The 12,238-nt window shown below is 33.3% G+C and overlaps 1 protein-coding gene and 1 long non-coding RNA gene across 2 annotated transcripts; one reads left to right on the top strand and one right to left on the bottom strand.

The window, feature by feature from the left end:
• The first annotated feature begins 3,962 nt into the window (after positions 1-3,962).
• LOC25497430 (protein ABA DEFICIENT 4, chloroplastic) lies at positions 3,963-7,247 on the top strand. The gene is made up of 6 exons (XM_013592010.3): positions 3,963-4,226; positions 5,047-5,251; positions 5,795-5,895; positions 6,067-6,195; positions 6,291-6,379; positions 6,864-7,247. The coding sequence occupies exons 1-6, from the start codon at positions 4,179-4,181 to the stop codon at positions 7,009-7,011; spliced, it is 720 nt and encodes a 239-aa protein (XP_013447464.1). The 5' UTR covers positions 3,963-4,178; the 3' UTR covers positions 7,012-7,247.
• Positions 7,248-8,003: 756 nt separating this feature from the next.
• Positions 8,004-11,183, bottom strand: LOC25497431 (uncharacterized). The gene is made up of 2 exons (XR_003006501.2): positions 10,959-11,183; positions 8,004-8,476 (listed from the first exon to the last, which is right to left on the bottom strand). It is a non-coding gene; the product is annotated as an uncharacterized lncRNA (long non-coding RNA).
• Positions 11,184-12,238: the final 1,055 nt, after the last annotated feature.

Consider the following 12,238-nt stretch of genomic DNA (forward strand, 5'->3'; position numbering starts at 1 on the left):
GTTAATTAGCAAATGATTCAAAATGATTACGAAAAGAAACTTTATGTAACTAAGTAATTTGAGAGTGGTATAGCAAAGTATTGTTGAAATTGTATGTTGTGTACTTTTCAAGTAGAACCTTATAATAGTTCAACATGTGTATTGATGTAATAGCAACAGAAAAATCAAATGAAGAATGTGGGAATGAAAATAAATTTAAACACAGATAGTTTTGCAACTTTGCTTTCAATTAAACTTTAACAAGTTTGGCATGTATTGGCAGATATTAAACTCAAATATCTCAACTCAGGCATTAAATTCAAAGCAGAAAGCCAGCTTCCAAATTACAGAAGTTGAAGAAATTCCGTAGCTAAACTATGTCCTTCCTAGAAATATAATTTTTGGCCAGATTTTACTTACTTCCTGACCGAACTTCGGAATACTTAGGCCCCCTTTCCGTAGAAACCGGAGGGTTAACACCAAAATAAAAAATACATATACAGTAAGTAGAATTGTTATAATGCTCATAACAGTTAACAAGCATATGAAACAATAATCCATTGCAAAAAAAATCAACAACTAGTAACATCAAAATATAAAGAATTTAAAAAGACGACACACATCAATAGACTCGTCTCAGTTGGTACCTCATACAAAAGACGACACATCAAAATATAAAGAATTCAAGTCCTGGAAATAGCCTCTTGTGTAAAAAACAAGGTAAGGCTGTGTACAATACAGCAAATGGTGGGACCCCTTCCCGGACCCTGCGTATGCAGAATCTTTAGTTCACCGGATTGCCTTTTTTTTTTTTGAGTAATTATTTACTTGAAATAAAATGTAGAAACAAATATAGGAGAAGACTTAGCTACTGTTCTACCGGTTCTTCACGTAACTTATGATAAACTGCGTCATTTAAGATGTGTTGGTTGAAACGGTTTTGAGCAGTATTTTCCGTGTATCCGTACAAAACAGCACCACCATTAACTAAAGAACAGTATGCACGTAATTTCCATAAATGTAAGCTAGTTAAAGAAAACTCCAAAAGCTCTATATCACGATTTCTATGGCTCATCTTAGCATCCGTATAACCTTTTGTAGGATCTCCGAGTTTTAGCAGACGAGGGAAGCCAGACCATTTGAGTTCTCCGACTTCTAGACAATCTTAAAACAGTGACAGCCTCATCAGTCATACCAGAATTTATAAGCTCAGTCATTATCAAGGCGAAAGTCACTGTAAGGATACTTCATAACAACATCATGATACGCACTAACTGCTTCATCGATTCTACCTTTAGCACAAAGCAAAGTTACTAGCCCAACAAAACTATCTTTATCTGGTTTAAAACGTTTAGAACGCATGTATTCCAGAAATGCCTTAAATAAAACATTATGTGTCACAGGGACGACTTCAAGAGAACAACGGGTCATAAAATGGTATTTGAACAATTATTTATTGGAAATTTTTTGAGACAATCATTTATTTATTGGACAAACTTCTCAGAGAGTTGTTCTAAAGTTGTCATATAATGATTGTATAAATATCATTTTTCACTACTTATATATATATATATATATATAGGGGTTTGCTACTACAATAGACCCACTCATTTTTATGAAGGTCTATTTTAGCAAGGTGCACCTTTTCTCTTGGACCAAAATATCCATTTTTGCTTTTTGAACAAATCAAAATTCAAGGATAAAATTGTCATTTTAATGTGTTATTATTGCTTTTGTTCTTCTTTCCTCTCGGTCAATTACTGATTCATTGACTTTCTTGAGTTTCTCCATTTTCATTCTTCTTCCTAAAACCTTCTCTCTTCTTCTGCAAATCGAAACCTGTGACCCAAAGAAAATTCAAAATCAAAAACCCATTAAAAACTCATTTCTTAGCTGCTGGGATTAATAAGCTTCATTGGGGTATAATTTCTCGTGGGTCTTCCTCATGCCCTTCGCATACCAGACACACAATAGGACATGGAACACCTCTATTGTGCAAGTGTGTCCTAGTTGGCAAACAAATCATGTAGGCACTTCGGACGGTGTATTCCCCATTTTGCTCAAATTTCCAAATTGGTGTGTCCTATGTAACCGAGGAGAACATAGGTGTTTGAAAAATGTGTCGTGCCACATTGTTATCGACCAATCATTTACTATCACCAGATTTCATTGTTTTGTGTTTGGCATGAGCATGTCCGCAGTGAAATGATGTTAACAACATTTAGTTGTGTCGTCGGGATAGTTACTTCGTCAATGTTTAACTAATTATTGTGATTCCATATTGGTATCCTATCCCAAGTTACAATGCTCCATTGAAAACCGCGACAAATCACCTGCTTCGCACTCCAAATCCCAAACCAAACACAGCTCAGGTTGTGGCCAATGGTGAAGAGTAACAAACATAAAGAGTCAAAATCGTAGCCATCTAAAAGAATGCAATCCACTCGTAAGCCTAAACTGAACACTTTCACTTGAGTTTGATGATAGGTTTAGGGTCGTATCATTTGAATATGAAACATTGTGTTTATATTTGTCATTTCGTTTCCTGGCAAATAAAAAAATAATATATTTTAGATCAAAAGTGTACATCATATCTAATATTCTTCGCTACTAAGAGCAACTTCATTGACTATATACGCCACAACGTAATTTCAAAAGGGGAGTATTTTGCCAAAAAAATTATTAAAGTGACGACTTATAATCACCGTGCTCTACTGAAGCAACTCATCCTGCACATTCTCAACGTTTTTCTACAGCAAAAATGTGAAAAGACGAAAGAGTGCAATAAAAAGCAAATAAAATATTAATATGTTTGGTTAGATGTGGGACCCGTTTTAAATTTTTGAGGTTACATCATTGGAATAAAAAAAATAAAAATGAATGAGGAAGCTGATGTTGCTCAATAATGTTTAGTAGAATTCACCATTAGAAATACTAAGGTTTAATAGAATTCACCATTAAAAGTAATCTAAGAGATAAAATTGGTTAAACAAAAATTAATACACTATTTTGTAAAATAAAATAAAATAATACATTTTAAATCAAATACATTAATCTTTATTGATCTAAATATTGTAACAAAAAATTCTAAATATTTTTTAAGGTGTAATAGAATTGTTTGGTTGGTGTCTAATATAATTGATTCTGTCTCTAAAATTAATTTTGCCTTTAGAATTGATTCTATTTGAAGTTATAATTTGTAGATTTTGTTTTTAGAATTGATTTTCACACGCAAATTTACAATTCAACTCACTACATGAATGTGTTCAAATATAAATCATTTTAATTAATTTTAACCAAAATCAATTCTATCAAAATCAGCTATTCCCACTAGGGTTGGGAATAGGCCAGGCCGGCCTACAGGGGCCTATGGCCTGGCCTGTTTAAGCCTGGCCTGACCTGGCCTGTTTATTAAAAAGGCTAGGCTTAGGCTTTTTAAAAAGCCTATTTAAGTAAATAGGTCAGGCTTAGGCTATCAAAAAAGCCTATGAAGCCTAATAGGCCGGCCTATTTATGCATGTTAGGCTTCATAGTGGACTTTTTTAATAGGCTTTAAAGCTTTATAGTGAAATAGGCTTTTAAGGCCTTATAGTAGTGATAGACAAGTCCTACACTGAAATAGGCTTGGAGGCCTATTAAGCCTATTTAAAAGTAGCTAAAATGGAATGTTTAGTGACTTTAATAGTAAGTAGGCCTGTAAATAGGCTTTCAGGCCAGGCCAGACTTTTAAATAGACCAGACCAGGCCAAAAAAATAGGCCTATGAAAGACCATAGGCCAGGCTCAGGCCTGCAAAATTTTTCGTAGGCCAAGCTCAGGCCTATCAAAGCCTGGCCTGGCCTGGCCTATTCCCAACCCTAATTCCCACTATAGAACCAAACACACCCTTGTATTACAACAACATGTGAAAGTACATATGAAAAATATATACAATATGCATGTAATTTCTTCCTTTCAAAAAAAGTAAAATTTAATTTCTTAAATTATTATGAATATGTGTGTTCGGTGCATCACACCAAGAAAGTGTTTAGAAAAGACAAAACAAGTGGAAAGTGGCCATTGATTGAAAAGCATCACTTCCAATTTTAGCTAACTTTTTCTCTTTTCACAACCAAATTTCAGCTTCATATACATATATGAAGAAGTGGCCATTGTTGCTGAATCTGTTGTTCACTACATACTTCTTTTGCTTCTTCAATCATGTCTTTCTCTTCTTGCTATTCTCATTCACCATTACCATTTAATAAGGTAAAGCACTTTCTTTGTTTTGTTTTGTTTTGCTGTCCTGTTTTGTAATCTTATCTGCATTTTTCTTGTCTTTTTTGTACTTTTCTTAATTTTCCACAAATGGGGTTTCTGTTTGAACTTTAAAGTTTTGAACTTTGAATAAATTTATCTGAATTTGAAAAATGTTTTCTGTTATAGATTTGAATCACCAATGCATACTAATGTGAAATGGGCCTTTGAGCTTCTTTTTTTTTAGTTTGTAATAGATCTGATGTTAGGTGCATGTTGGTATTAAATATGTAGAATTGACACTGCAGATTGATGTCACTGTCATGTTTGTGTAAGTGCTTCATAGGCAATAAAAGGGAGTTTAAATTGCCGCGTAAGTATAACTCAGACGGTAAAATGTTGCAGTGAGTCAGTGACATTTGATATGTTATAGTGCATATTGGTATATTGTCGCGAAAGTACGCATCATATGGTAAAAGGTTGCAGAGAAATTTGATATATTGTCGTGCAGGTTCAACCCTTCATTCTCTACTTTTTAGCACTTAGTTTGTGTGAGTTTTGTCGCTAGGTTGTTTAAAACAAAACAAAAAGGATTTTGTATTTCAAAAAGTTGGCACTTTTGTGTCATCAAACCAACTTTGCAGCACCGACACTTAAAATTGAAGATTTGTCCGGTGTTTGACATGTGTCGGTGTCCAACACCGGCATATGTGCTTACATTGAATTATTTCATTTTTTGAGTCAATGTAGTTTATTTATACCTAGGGTGTATTTCAGAACTCAAGAAGTTTTATTCTATTTCTTATTGATTTATCATCATTTGGGGCGGCAGGATATAAAACTCTGTAGGACAGTTGGGCAAGTGAAGCTGAATTTTCCTTTCTCTATCACGAGTAATGGTGTTACCGAACACATTTCGAGAAGTAGATTCAGTTTAAGTGGAGATTGGAGTTTCATAGGAGGGTCCAGAATTGCTGTAAAACCAAAAGCTACAAGATCGGTTCGCCATCCAAAAAGAAGTCAAATACATGCTTCATGTAATCCTTTTTCATGTAATCTAGAATTGGTGCAATGTGTTTCTTACAGATACTTTACCATTCAAGATAGTTTATTGAAACAGCTTATAGATTATATGAAAAAAGTTCAACTTTATTTTACCTTTTGTTATTAAAATAGTTTAGACATAAGCACTTATACGATAAGTGTCAACTAAGCTGTTTATCCAAACAGGGTCTTGTCTTTGCTGAGCTCTACTCTTTGTAAGTTTTTGGAGACAAGTTATGGATGTTAACATTGCTCCTTTTGCATGTATTCCCTTTTCTACAATTATTCATGTGGCTGCTGATCTCAGCTATTTGAGTTTCCTAATTTTCTTTTATTCTTTTGCATATTGTAACTTTCAAAGCCTTGAACAAATACATTTAGGTCGACACCATTGAATCGAATAGATCGTTATAATGTACTTGAAAAAACTTGATTATGATCTATGTTTAAATTGCTTGTTCTGTATACATGGTGGTGATCGTGACTATATGTCTATATCTGTTCTGAATATTCATCGTTTTACCTCAATGTTGCAGGGTTCATGGGATCTCAACTTGCTAGCACTGTATTTACATGGGGAACAGTCGCAGTGCTCCCGTTTTACACACTTATGGTTCTAGCTCCAAAATCCGAGCTGGTACGTTTCTTTCTGCATTTGAGAAAAATTATGATTAGTAATCTCGTTTCACAATTCGTATTCAGTTTTTAGGTTCATTAACAAAAAACCATTCGGATATTCCTTTTCATTTCAATTATTTGGTTATGATACTGATATGCTAATTCATTTTTCTGAAATTACAAAATATAGACCAGAAAGTCTATGGAAAGTAGTTTACCATATGTAGTGCTCGGCGTTCTATACGCTTATTTGCTGTGCCTTTCTTGGACACCTGAAACAGTTCGATTGATTTTCGCAAGTAAATACTTACTACCTGAGGTGTGTATTCATTCATCAACGAAGTTAAGTTTTCTTTCTTTAAAGAGTTCTATTATTCAAACTCATAACCGTTTATATTTGCATACTCCTTGCAGCTTTCTAGCATAGGAAAAATGTTCTCTAGTGAGTTGACTTTAGCCTCTGCTTGGATTCACCTTTTGGTTGTTGATCTTTTTGCTGCAAGGTGCTGTTGTATCTTTTGTGAATTCTACGTCACCCATTTTTCCTCGTTATTGCTGGTTTTTCATTCATAAATGATATTTTGATACAAATTTGCGAACGAAAAACCGAGAACAATTTGGATGATTAATGCCGTTAAGGTATGTGGTTGGTTAATGAATATAAGTAGATGTCACAACTCATTAATCATCCAGTTAATGCAATTAACCCTGAATTTGGACGTTATAAACCATGGTTTTTAGATGTTCAAATATACATGGTATCCATTAATCATCCCAATTACGTCACCATCTTCAGGTTTTCGAATGCACATGATATTCTATTAACCATAATCTGTGTTCACATATACACATGATACCGTGATTAATATCATGATTAATGACAGTCAAAACCGTGGTGATTTTTGCTGTCGAGTTTCTGTTAAAATAACACAGCTCTTTCTCATTCTTTAGTTATTTCTCTGATAGTATTTGTGGTTCAAAATGCAGGCATATTTTTCGTGATGGACTGAAGAATCAAATTGAAACTCGGCATTCAGTTTCCTTTTGCTTGTTCTTTTGTCCTATTGGGATCCTTACTCATGTCATCACCAAAGCAATGACCAAAACTACAAGAAAAGATGGTCATGGTTTATAGATGGCACCGAAACATGTATTTTGTTTGATGAATTTAGGAAGACGAGTCATGTTTCAGTTGAAGTTACTTGTAATTTCATTGGTACATTTTTTGGTCTTCAATCAAAATATTAGTTGTTTGTTCTATCAAAAGTGTATCTATTAGCAAGGTTGATAGTGTAATACCAATATTAGAAAACGTATAGACAAAATATTTCTAATCAAACAAAGCTAGCTTCCCAGTCTCTTTTGATATCAGAAATGGAAGGAATTTCTCGTGCAGTAATCGAGCATCATACCAAATTGAAGCATTAAACAGGATCACATTGACATCCCATTTCTCCACCCGCAACACGAGTTTGAATGTACATTCAGAAAACAGGATCAAATCACATTCCATTTCTCGACTTGCAACATGACTTTGAATGTTCACATTTGGAAAAATACTAATTATGAACCGTCTGGAGTTCAGAAGTACCCTTCTGAAAACATGCTAGGTATATTAGAGGGTTTTTAGAAATGAGAGGTGATTGACAAATTTGTTTAAGCCCTATTCATTTTTATCTGTGTGTATGTAGCATTGGAAAAGAAGATTTGATTGAATGACTTAGTCACATACAGTCTGATAGAATAATAATAAAGTTGAGAAAAAAGGCATGATTCAGATTTCAGATTCAGAATTATATTTATTTGTCCCTCAGATTCAGATTTCTCATTTAATATTTGAAATAATGTCGGTACATATGAAGGCCAGACACAACACAAACACGTCTGTACCAATAATAATTTGAAAAAATGACACAAATCAATGTAATCATATGTTTCGGTGTCGTGTCAATGTCGGACACGATATGTATCTAACATCGAGAGACACCTAATCCGAAGAGTATTTGTGCTTCAAAGATCAATACCTAAATTTTACAGAATTTTAACGGGGCATAATGCTTAAGTTTTCATCCCATTTCAAAAGGTTACAATGTTACTTCAGGTGCAAAAAGAATCATGAAAACTATGGAAATTAAACTGAAGAACATCTAAGGAAATAAACTTGAAGGCACAATCACAATTCCAAAAAGTTATTGCTATGTGTTATCATCCACCAAATAATATTCATTAAACTCTTCATTAAACTCACTAAAAATTAATTGTAGAATCACACAGTACAGAGATAAAACCACTCATACATTTTAGACATATTTCAAAAGCTAAGTAAGCTTAGTTTTCTTCGACTTTACTTGAGCTTTCATAGCAACATCATCGTCATCTTCTGAGGAAGCTTCTAACGACTCGTCTGGAACATCTTGAGGAATATTATGCTTTGTTATGAAATCCTTCAATACGGCCATGCTTTGTTCTTTCATGTTAACCAGTTGCTCTGATAATGAAGAACCCTTGGTTGCCTGAACAGAATATGACTCTGTGCCGAGACGAAATGTGGCATTCACTTGAGGTCTGGGAACCACTGCGTCACATAATTCTGTTTCCATCTGTGTATTTCGAACAATTAAAGAAACAAAACAGACAGTTAAGTGCTTCATTATTTAAAAGTAGCACTGATTATTGATGTATGATGATACTAATCAAAGGCAACCAAATAAAGTGCATGTTTTATTAGCTGAAAAATATTTCAAAACAAATCTAAAGCAACAACACTGTATATCAAAACTAACCGGTCTCATTCTGTAAACCTCTGTTTGAGAGGTTGCAGGAGAAGGGAGGGGAAGACTTTGAGGATAAACTAAGGAGAAAAGGGAAGGGGAACAGAAAATAGTCCTCACTATGGACAGACTTTGGAGGGTTTTGAATAAATTTTCAAGTCGTTCTCATATCTTTATAATATTCTCAAACCAAAGAAAATATAAGTTATAAGTATTATTTTTCCATCCTCTCAAAGAAATACTATTCTAAATAAGGTGAAATTTTTCCTTTTCCTTACTCCTATTTCCTCAAAGGCCTCATCCTAACTCCCAAACAAAGTCTAAGTATTTCACTTGAGACAACCCTTATAAAACTCGAAATCAAGTTCAACAACAGCACAATTTGGATTGCCATCAAACTCATGAGGCTTCTCAACTGACAAAGTCAGAAAGATAGAAGTTTCTCAGCCAATGAAAAAAGGCTTCCGAATTTTTTTATAGTTACATTAAAATTCATCATTTTTTTCATTAGTTGCTTATTGAAAACTTTAAGCTACGACAATTCAGAAGGCTGAATCTATGACTGCATTCTGTAAAACCAGAACTAGATCAGAAAGAAGATAAAAATCATACAAGCTTCTAAAATTGAAAAACACAATCATATGAATGAACCAATAAAGAATCGAAGAAACTAGCAAATGAAGGAATTAAGGCCCTATTTGGATGTAAACAGTTTAATTAAACGCTTATAGCTTAAGCTATACGGGTTTATGTATAAACTATTTATATAACAAAAGATAAAATAAAGTCAAATTGTTTTCATATAAGCAATAAGTTGTTTTCATAAGCTAGCATGGAGAGTTAAGTTGTTTTCAGAAGCTATCATGGAGAGTTTATGGAAATTTTATATAAGCAGATGGACATGTGACAATTGCTTCTATATGCTCTCCCAAACAGTATCACAAGTGTTTATGTAGTTGATAAAATTTACTTAAACAAGTCAATCCAAACAGACCCTGAATCCAAAGAATTAACTATTTATCTAGAAGCTCAACTATCCAAATGTTAAGCTAAAGTTCAACTTTCCTCAATCAAGCATACAAAATTAAAAGTTAAGCACAATTCGTCATACCAAACACAGTAATTATAAGACAGGCACTTATGTATAATGAGATAGGATCCGTTGACACCAGGTGTCAACGAATTCGTTGACACCAAATCTTAACCATTTAATACATTTAATCCAAGGGTCCTGATTATTGTAAAATTAACTCACGTATGTGTCTATTTAACAAGACACACTAGATTTAAATTCTACCTGAAAGCTAACAAATTGTTTTTCTCCACTAGATCCAAACATCCAATTGTTAGAATTCATTCATCATCTGCAATCTTCATTTCCCTTTCGTTAATTCCATATATTAATCGCAAATTAATGACAATTTTTTATGTAGAACTCATGAAATCGTAAGCAAATTGAGACAGGATTATAAGTCTAGGAATTGGGTTCATAAATCAATTGATCGGCTTGTGAATTGTTAAAGCAAATACATATTTGGATTCATGCTATATCAATATATAAAATCAATTTTTATGATTATAGTAAATTAGAAAACCCTTTGAATTAAACTGTGTGGTAGCCAATTATCGATGTGCATAGAAATTAATTGGCGTTGTCTATGTTGGATATGAATAAGGAGTGGCAGGATTTGAGATAATTGATAAGAAAAAGAAGCTTTCATTGTTGTTCTTTCAAGATTTGGTGGTTAGCGCAAAGGAGAAGGTGTGAGTGTGCAGATTAGGGGGGATCAAGTGGAGAACGGTTCACGTGAGTTAATTTCACAATAATTAGGACGCTTGGATTAAACATAATAAATGGCTACGATTTGGTGTTAACGGATTCGTTGACACCACCTGGTGTCAACGGATCCTGACTCATGTATAATTTATTTCTATAACAAAAGATATAATAAAGTCAATATGTTTTCATATAAGTTGTAAGATGGTTTCATAAACTATCAACGAAAATAAGCTGAAAATAGTTTATGGACATGGTGTAATGTTTCTATAAGCTCTCACAAACAGCCTCATAAGTGCTTATGCCAGTAGATAAGCTCAAATAAGTCAATCCAAACAAGTCCTAACAATTCCTCAAACAAAACACACAGAGACATTTCATCAAACAGTTAATATCTATCTTCAAATAATAATAATAACACATTCCAAGTTTCAACTAATTGAACGGTTCAAACAGAAAAACAACAATATTGATATATTGAAACAACAACATACATAGAAACAGTGAAGAAATTCGAAATGTTTTGCGGTTTACCTTGTTGACTCAGAGACAAGAGTGAAGGAAGAAGTAGCTCTTAAACGACACGACAGGATTTAGCTCCCGTTTTGCGGCAATATCCTTATATTCAATTGAAAGGGATTTTGTAAAATCTTTCTTATACCCCCCATATGTACTTCCTACACTTACTTATACAAACCCCTCTAAATTGATGACCATTTGTGACAAAGAGATAAGTAAGTAATTTTGTGTAAATACGTATGTTTAAAAAACATTCAAATTAATTATTAGAATAAAGAAAGAATAAGTAAACTTTGATGAGTTGGTCCAGTGACAGTGATGCTTGTGATGAACCTTTAAATGTGTTCATCTAAGGTATTATATTTGATTCCTTTTGATTTCAATTTTTGTATGTTAGTTTGATTGCTTCAAAACAAAACAAAAAACAATTTGTGTAAAATATAATAACTCTAAGAATGTAATTTAGTACAAATAGTAAAGCCTAGCATAAGTCCCTGAAGCCTAGCTCAACTGGCAATGTTGAAATTGTTAGGTTAGACGCCTTCACTCGGGTGAACCCGAGACAATGCAGTGTGTGTGAGTTTCAATGGTGTTTACCACTTCGTCTACCGACAAAAAAAAGCTTAGCATAAAATGGTTTTTGATTTATAAAATTTTCGATTTATTTGCTTTAATTGAAAATTAGAAAGAGTTTAATTTTGATACTTTTTTGATGTAAAAAGTTTACACTATTAACAACAAATCACGTATAATTCTAAATAAATGAAGATTCAACTCAAATATTTTTTAATGATTTGACAAATATAATTTAGGAAATGGCAAACTTAAAGGTATACTTTATGGTTCTGGATTTCAAAATTGGTCGAGTTAGATGATTATGGATTCATATATATTGGTTAATTATTTAGAAATTAGAATCATTTACACCAGATGCTATTTCTGGTTACCATACATTAACTTGCATGTAAACATCATAGTGAATGTATGTGGCCAAATAAATGGTGTTGCTTTATAAACACAGACACGTGTGCGCACGCGCGCACACATCCTTGGAGTTGAATATCTTATTCAAGAATTGTTTTTTTTATCTAATCTGGCAGCACCAATCTTCCTTTAGGGGCATCAAAATGTGCTTATGTTGTACTACTTTAACATGTACAAAATTGTGTTATCATCTCTTATGCAAATTTCAATTCCCACTATTAATTTGAGCTGAGAAAGAGGCATCGATGCTGCATTTGAAACAGCTTGGAGCTGGTTTCTTCCAATTATCAGTAAAAAGCTGGATCATACTT

Source organism: Medicago truncatula, chromosome 7 (assembly GCF_003473485.1).
Source record: "Medicago truncatula cultivar Jemalong A17 chromosome 7, MtrunA17r5.0-ANR, whole genome shotgun sequence".
Lineage (NCBI taxonomy): Eukaryota > Viridiplantae > Streptophyta > Magnoliopsida > Fabales > Fabaceae > Medicago > Medicago truncatula.

Excerpts from the sequence above, each read along its gene's own strand:
- LOC25497430 (XM_013592010.3), top strand. The coding sequence starts at position 4,179 with ATGTCTTTCTCTTCTTGCTATTCTCATTCACCATTACCATTTAATAAG. Across the intron at positions 6,196-6,290 it reads GTAAATACTTACTACCTGAG|CTTTCTAGCATAGGAAAAAT; the intron begins GTGTGTATTCAT and ends TACTCCTTGCAG. Across the intron at positions 6,380-6,863 it reads GTTGATCTTTTTGCTGCAAG|GCATATTTTTCGTGATGGAC; the intron begins GTGCTGTTGTAT and ends TTCAAAATGCAG.